Source organism: Cetorhinus maximus, chromosome 21 (assembly GCF_964194155.1).
Source record: "Cetorhinus maximus chromosome 21, sCetMax3.hap1.1, whole genome shotgun sequence".
Lineage (NCBI taxonomy): Eukaryota > Metazoa > Chordata > Chondrichthyes > Lamniformes > Cetorhinidae > Cetorhinus > Cetorhinus maximus.
Genome location: NC_135899.1, coordinates 12,448,511 through 12,456,728, shown reverse-complemented (window position 1 = coordinate 12,456,728; position 8,218 = coordinate 12,448,511). Strand labels below are relative to the sequence as shown.

Sequence of the window (8,218 nt, the reverse complement as noted above, 5' to 3'; positions counted from 1 at the left end):
GGAGTGTAGGTCTCCTCCCGATGCCTGGACAGCTTCCCTATATTCGTTAACTAACTTGTGTTGTGCAGATGCTTCGGGAGATAGTTCTGTTGCTTTTCTTTCCAGCAGTTTGGAAGGTACATGCCAGAGAGTGAACGTGTGCGAGAGAGAGAGAGAAAGAAAGGGTTAAAAAAAAAAAGACCTCACCTTCCTTCAAGCAAAAAAAAAAGAGAAAAAGCTCGGCAAGTTTATCAGGCTTCACTGCTGCACTGAGCCGTGATACTTTATTTAACAGTGAGAACAAAACAACAAAAAAAATGTGCAACACCCGGAGCCCAGTGGCGAGAGGGGAATAATTAAACAGTGTGGACAATGACTGGATGCTTGACGGGACCTGCACAACATCTGAACCTTCTGCTCGCTCCCTGGTTAGAATTCGGACAAGTAGCTCAAAAGTCCCGGCGGAGGCGGGGGTTGGGTGACAGGAGGTGGTGGTGGGGGGGTTAGGGTAGGGGTGGGGGTGGAGGGTGCTGGGCCGAGGCACTAGGAGTGCTCCTCGAAGGCAGTGTGTGTATTTGGAAACCGCTGCGCGTTGTATTCCGGGTCTTCTCTTATCCTCTTCTGGATGTCGGATTGGATCTGAACGGGAGAGAGAAAAAAAGAAACTCTCAGAATGACTTCAAGGTCTCGCGTCCGCACCTCACCCAACGCTCCCAGGTTCCGAGAGTCAGGACAGGACAGTACAGCACAGGAGGTGGCCGTTTGGTCCATCAAGTCTGCACCGGCTTTCTCGAAAAGCAACTCACTTAGTCCCGCTTGCCCCCAGCTCTTTCCCCATCACACTGCCCCTTTTTAAAAATATATAAAACTTCCACCTCTACTTGTTGAAACATCTGCCTATTGGTACCTCTGTTAGGGGGTACAGCTTTTAGTCATGGTGAGGCTATTCCAAGGAGGGCATTACTGCTTAGTCCAAACATGTCTTCACCCACATTTGCCAGCATGGGTCACAAGTTACTTTATCAGCAGCAACCAGGTTGTCTAACTGTACCCCTTCTCTGGCCTGGGGCGGCTGTAGCCAATTATAAATGTACTGGGGCTTTTTACATTAAAAGGTCCACCAATGTCTCAGGTTTTAAAGCTTTCAGCCTTGTGTTCAAATTCTTCCAAAGCCACAGCCATCCTAAACTCCTCCCGCTCTCCCAGATATCAGAACAGATGATCAAAAGCTTGGACAAAGAGGCATTTTTTAAAAGGGACTTTTTTTTTTAAAAAGGGTGAGCGGTAGAGCGTTTTAAGGAGGGAATTCTAGAGCTTAGGGCTTGGACAGCTGGATAATGGCTGCCAATAATGAAGCAATTAAAATCAGAGTTGAGCAAGAGGTCAAACTGAAACACTGCCAATATCTGGGGAGATTGCCTCTATAGCAAGTCTCTCACACTGAAGAGAGGAGTAACTGGCTGACAGATGAAGCAACTCTTAAATCTTAAGCCTTCAACCCTTTACTCCCAACTTTCCTCCCCCATGGATACCAACCAACATGACGAACATAAAAAGATTGGTTGCAGTCTTCTTGTCTGACTCATTCCTTCGCTCAAAACTATACAACTCTTTCCTTTCCCCAATTCCCCTACAATCTATGGCTCACCCATCCTCTCTCCGTGCTAACCTGCTCTCCTCGTATTCTTTTCAGCCCCATCGCTGGAGCTTTCGGCCCAGCTGAACAATCGCGGCACATTTTACCTGTTGCCTGTAGGCTTCTTGTGCCTCTGCTTTCTCCAGGTCTCTAGTCAGGCTCTCTGCGCTGGTGACCGGCTTGACGCCTGCAGCCTTTGCGGCTTTCCCCACAGCGTCTGCTAGCGAGAGTTGTGGGCCTTCACCCTGCATCGTCTGCAACAGATGAAAGAAAATTTCAGTGCAGAGGGTGCCGTGCATTTTGGTTTGAGGCAGCGACTGCCAGGAGAGAGCTTGCTGCCGCTTGCACATAAACGTAACCTTCGGCTGAAGCTTTCTAAAGATCCTTTATACAATGATGGGACGGAATAGAGGTTGCGCCCGAGCAGAGGGTTTGTTCCAATTCAACAACTTAGGGAGGACCAGGGCACCAAGTTGAATGAAGTCCCGATTCTAGGTTAGATGTCAGGAGACGGTTCTTTTCCCAGAGAATGGTGAACCTGGCTGGCAGCTCATGCGGACGGTTGCTTAAGCTGCTTCAAGCGAGAGCTGGGCCTCCTCCTGGCTGAGGCAGAACTGGCCTCGTACAATGGCGAGCTACTGCATAACACTGATCGCAGGGGCCTCCTGGAGTAGTTTTGATTGTTTAATGGGGTCTGGGGTCTAGATTGCTTTCTTCCCAAATTGGCCTGGGTTTTTAAGACCGGCTTCTCTGCCTCGCTCAGGCAGATGGCTTTTCAGTGTGTAATGGGCAATGCCTACATTTGTTTTTTTTTATTTGCTCATGGGACGTGGGCATCACCGGCTTGGCCAGCGTTTATTGCCCATCACCAACCGCCCTTGTTCAGAGGGCATTTAAGAGTCAACCGCATTGCTGTGGGTCTGGTGTCAAATGTAGGCCAGACCAGGAAAGATTTCCTTCCCTAAAGGTCATTAGTGAACCAGCTGGTTTCACAGTCATCACTAGACTTTTAATTCCAGATTTTTATTAGATTCAAATTCCACCACGTGCTGTGGTTGGATTCGAACCCAGGTCCCCAGGGGTAACGCCCTGTTACCGGTCTAGTGACAATACCACTATGCCACCGCCTTCCCAGATAGTGCCTACACTGATGTACAAGGTGCCATAACGGTGGGGGACTGGCTGGATCGTCCAGAGGGTCTACTTCTGTCCGGCATTATTTATCTGACCACCATCGTGTTTTAACATGAATGATCTGCGAGCTGCTCTATCAGCACTCCGCCCCGCTGAAGGTTTCACTGGCTGTCTGACGGCGATGAGCGGCAAACTGCACTAGGGGTTCAGCCAGCGGCGTAACCTGATGCTGCGGGCAAACCAAAAGTCCCAAAAGCAAGTACCAGCATCGCATCAATAGTGGAGCGTAAAGGGAGCATGACGCAAAACTATTGTGAACCAACATCAGCACTGCCAAATCAGGGATTTAATCAGGTAGGCAGAGAGAAGCTATTTCCTCTGGAGTGGACAGTCCAGAACGAACGGATGTAACCTTTAAAATCAGAGCTAGACCATTTAGGGACAACGACAGGAAACATTTAACACAGAGTGGTGGAAATCTGGAACACTCTCCCATCAAGAACTGAGAGACTCGGGGGGTGGGGGGTGGTGGTGGGAACTTCAAATCTGAAGACTGAAATATCTTTGTTGGGAAAGGGTATTAAGGATTATGGAACCGAGGCAGGTTAGATGGAATTCAGATACAAATCACCTGGATCTAACTGAGTGCCTATTCCTGCTCCTGCGCCACTTTCATGTCAATCTGACTTATCTACTGTAGATTCCAACCAGCCGACACAAACATTTTTTTTTAAAGAAATGCTGGCGAACTGTTCAAGGTCAAGTGGAGAATTTTTTTTTAAGCATACAGATGACAGCAGAGTTGCTAAAGAGGCTTCAGAAACACATTTTTCACCACTGCCTAGCAGGCCCAGCCTTGCAGTAACATTGCAGGAAAATGGTTTACACACAGATTTCCAACTTAAGTGTTTACTTAGGCAGTTCCAATGGTAAATGTTGATGCAAAAGTGACAGGATGTTTGCATGTAGACAAGACTTTAAATGCCATTAAAAGAAGGCAGGCCAATGTGGGACATTGTGCTGCTTTAAGGACTACTGCTGCACGACTTCATGCACAATGTTCTCACAATGAGGTGCTACAGAATAGCAGAAACCTTTACTGCTTCTGAACACAATCCACCACTGTAGTCTGTTCATGTCATACAACACAGGGGGCCATTCTGCCCATCATGCCTGTGCCAGCTCTTTGAAAGAGTAACACAATTAGTCCTACTCCCCTGCTCTTGCCCCACATCCCTGCAAGTTTTCCTTTTGAAGCACATATACAATCCCCTCTTAAAATTACCACAGCTTCGAACAGTCTTTGAGGGAGTGCATTTCAGATCATAACTTGCTGCATATAAACATTCCTTCTCACCTTTCTTCTGGTTCTTGAGAAAATTCTCTTCAATCTGTGCCTTGTGGTTACCAACCCTCCTGCTAGTTGTAACAATTTCTCCCTATTGACTCTATCAAAACATGAACTCATGGCTTAACCTTTGCTCTGTTCTGACGAGAATAGTCCCAGCTTCTCCGGAATCTCTTGCAGCGTTTTTGTAAAATCTCTACTGCATCCTCCCCAAAGCCTCGCCATTTTACCTGAAGTGTAATGCCCAGATTTGGACACAATACTCAAGGTGAGGCCTAACCAGTGATACTTAAAAGACTCAGGACAATTTCCTTACTTTGGACTCTATCTCTGTAAAATCCAGAGGCTCATTTACTTTTTTTGACAGCGTTATCAACTTGACCCTGCTCGCCACCACCGTTTTCCTGTTACATTTATCAAATTAGTTCAGTAATCATGGGTTTTGCTCAATTTGCTCCTGAAAGTGTTGATTAAAGCCAGTGGCGAATGGATAAGCTGAGAGAAGAGGTGCAGTACCTTACGACGTTTAGCTGGCATGCCGCTGAGGTAGGCATCACTGAGCGGCGGCTGTGGTTTCATTTTCCTCTGGGTCTGGATGTCCTGTCGGATAACGGGCACCCACTCCTGAACAGAAAGCAATCAAGCATTTCACATACATGTACATATGTACTGTCCCACCCAGAGGAAGAAAGGACATGGTCCGATCCACTGTCCCACCCAGAGGGCGAAAGGACATAGTCTGTCCCACTGTCCCACCCAGAGGGGGAAAGGACATAGTCTGACCCACTGTCCCACCGAGGGGGAAAGGACATAGTCTGACCAACTGTCTGACCCAGTCCCAGAGCGGGAAAGGACAGTATCTGACCCACTGTCCCACCCAGTCCCACAGCGGAAAGGACAGTGTCTCACCCCCTGTCCCACCCAGTCCCGGATGGGGAAAGGACAGTGTCTGACCCACTGTCCCACTCAGTCCCAGAGGGGGAAAGGACAGCTTCTGACCCACTGTCCCACCCAGTCCCAGGGGGGGAAAGGACAGTGTCTGACCCACTGACCCACCCGGTCCCAGAGGGGAAAAGAACAATGCCTGACCCACTGTCCCACCCGGTCCCAGAGGGGGAAAAGAACAATGTCTGACCCACTGTCCCACCCAGTCCCAGAGGTGGGAAAAGGACAGTGTCTGATCTGCTGCACCACCCAGTCCCAGACAGGGCAGGGCAATAAATAACTGTTGAATTGCACAGCCTGCCAGTTAACACTTTTAGGAGAAAGATAATTTTTTTGTTAAACAGGCTGGGGCTCTTGTCTAGAAAACAGAAGGCTGAGGGATGACTTCACTGAGGTTTAAAATCATGAAGGGTTTGATAGAGGAGACAGAGAAATGTTTGGAGTGGAGTGGGGTGGGGGGTGGGGGGGATCAAATCTAGAGACCATAAACAGAAAATAGTCACTAATAAATGCAATGGGGAATTCAGGAGAAATTTTATTACCTAGAACATGGTGAGAATGTGGAACATGGACCTCGCTTCCACAAAAAGTGGTTAAGGTGAGCGGCATCGCTAGATGCATTTAAGGGGCAGCTTGGTAAACACATGAGGGAGAAAGACATAGGAAGATATGCGGATAAGAGTTGGATGAGGTCGGTTTGGAGGAGGCAAGCGTGGAGCCACAACAATGGACCGGTGAAGCCGAGTGGTTTGTTTCTGTGTTGTGCGTTCCACGTAACTTACCGGCGGCACGGCAGCCACCCAAGGCTCTGCCTCCGACCCTTCCCTCTGCGCAGCGTCTGCGCCGATAGATACCGTAGGCTCAGTCGACATCACCTCCTCCGCAGTGGTGGCGGGAGCAGGAGAAGCAGTCGAGTCTTTCCTCTATCAGCCAAAAGAGAATGCCGTAAGTGACGAGGTCACGTTTAAAAGATAAAGCAGCAACTATGTAAACCCCATAATTTTAAAAAAAAGAGGGCACAGACATGACAACAGAGGGAAGTAAGAAAATTATAGGCGCTCTCCGAGATCACAGGTTCTGGGCAAGTCTTTGAGCACGGGTTACCTGGTGAGGAATGTGGCTGCAACTCCAGCAGAATTTCGGGATGAATAATATCGAGTTCCAACTCAATGTACTGAAGGCAGGCTACAAAGTTAGCTAGCAGTCAGGGTCCTAATATTATGGCCTCACAGGTCATAGGGCCATTTAAGGCAAAGGCGGCGGCCATTTGAGCCATCAACTCCATGTTGGGCTCCCTGAGGAGCAATCCAGTCAGTCCCCCACCTGAGCCTGGTCCCCGTGGCCCTGCAAGTTTGTTTTCTTTCAAGTGCCCATCCAATTTCCTTTTGAAATCATTGATTATTTCTGCGACCACCACCCTCGTGGGCAGAGAGTTCCAAGTCATTATCACTCACTGTGCAAAAAGGTTCTGTAGCTATAAAAAAAAGTGGAGTGACCACTGTGGAATTTTGACCTTCCCCAGTTTCCACATTGTAACTACGCTGGGACCAGGTCTCAGTACACCAAAGCCATGAGTTAAGAAGTGTGAATGGTTTCCGTCGGTCCCACCGATTGCAGCTCGTTATCCCCCAAAGCATCTTGTACCTCAGCTACGTCCTGATCTTCCCAGTCTGAGTCAAAAGCCTCCTTCTGGCTTACGAGTGTGAGTATGAGCGTGTGTGCATCCGTGTGTGTGTGTGTGTGTGTGTGTGTGTGTCCCTATCTTTACCTGCCAGGAAGAGCTGTACCAGATAACCTCTGCTGAGTGGGCTGGAACAAGGGCTTCCAAATATGACGGGTGTGAGGTGCTCACCAATTACCAACAGGCTAACAAATTGGGTCTGCAATATTTATCAATAGTCTTGGGGGTGGGATTAATTTTCACTGCTTGGTCAGGCCAGAAGACCGACATCTAGATGATCTATGGTGAAAGTGAAAATTACACACCCTGACCAATGCATATAAAACAATGATGGGGGCTTCCCAACGAGATCACCCATTACCTGTGGTACTTCCTGTGTAGCTTCTGCAGATTCTACTGGATGTTCCTCCATGCGTTCCTCAGGCATGTCCTGTGATGATGAGAGCACTATCAGCACAGTACTTGAAGAATATCAATGACATGCATTCATACAGCAACTTTAATATCGTGAAAACATACCCAGGAGCTTCATGGGAGAGTTGTCAACCAAAATTTGACGTCAGGCCGCATAGGGAGATATTAGGACAGGTGACCCAAAAAGCTTGGTCAAAGAGGTTAAGTTTTATGAGTCTTCAAGGAGGAGAGAGATGGGGAGAGGTTCAGGGAGGGAACTCCAGTACGTAGGACCCAAGCTGCTGAAGGCACAGACAGCCATGGTGGAGCAATGGAAATCAGTGACATGTAAGAGGCCAGAATTGAGGGAGTGCAGATGTCTCAGGGGGTTGTGGGGCTGGTAGAGGTTACAGAGACAGGGAGGGGAGAGGACATGGGGAATTTGAAAAATGGACGAGAATCACTCTGCTTCACAAATACTAGCAAAAAGGGAATCAAAGACAGACCAGTGCTTGAAGGGTTAATTTGTAAGCTGCCTCCAAATCTGCAGTAATGAAAGGCGGTAATGGTTTACGGCAGAGTCAAAGTCTTAACATTTTCATCAGAAAGACTGCATCAGTTAATGCTTTCAATGCTGGAAGCAGGGCTGCAGCCAGTTACTAGCGGTCAATGCTGCAGGGTTGCATTCTAGTACATCGATTTTGTCCCCAATCAAGCTGCTGACGAATTTTCCCATGCAATAGAGGTGAGCCTCAAACGTGTCTCCTCTGCATTCAAGGCAACTGCCTCAAAGAAGCAGTGGGGATGGAGAGCTATCGGTGAAAGGAAAGGTGAACTTTCTTTTGATCACAGAATCTTTACGGTGTAGAAGGAGGCCATTCGGCCCATCGTGTCTGCACCGGCTCTCTGAGTATTTTAACTTAGTACCATTCTCCTGCCTTTTCCCCATAGCCCTGCACATTGTTTCTATTTAAACAATCATCCAATACCTTTCTGAATGCCTCTATCAAACCTGCCTCCACCACACTTCCAGGCAGTGCATTCCAAACCCTAACTACTCGCTGTGTGAAAAAGTTTTCTCTCACCTCACATTTGCTTCTTT

General features: G+C 48.1%; 1 protein-coding gene across 1 annotated transcript in view; it reads right to left on the bottom strand.

The window, feature by feature from the left end:
• Positions 1-223: 223 nt before the first annotated feature.
• Positions 224-8,218, bottom strand: part of LOC144695681 (large proline-rich protein BAG6-like) — a 92,376-nt gene continuing 84,381 nt past the window's right edge. The window contains exons 23-27 of the mRNA XM_078566618.1: positions 7,085-7,153; positions 5,825-5,965; positions 4,614-4,721; positions 1,723-1,869; positions 224-618 (exon numbers count right to left, since the gene is read on the bottom strand). Of these exons, the coding sequence (XP_078422744.1) occupies positions 523-618; positions 1,723-1,869; positions 4,614-4,721; positions 5,825-5,965; positions 7,085-7,153 (561 nt within the window). The 3' untranslated portion in view covers positions 224-522. The remainder of the gene's footprint in view (positions 619-1,722; positions 1,870-4,613; positions 4,722-5,824; positions 5,966-7,084; positions 7,154-8,218) is intronic.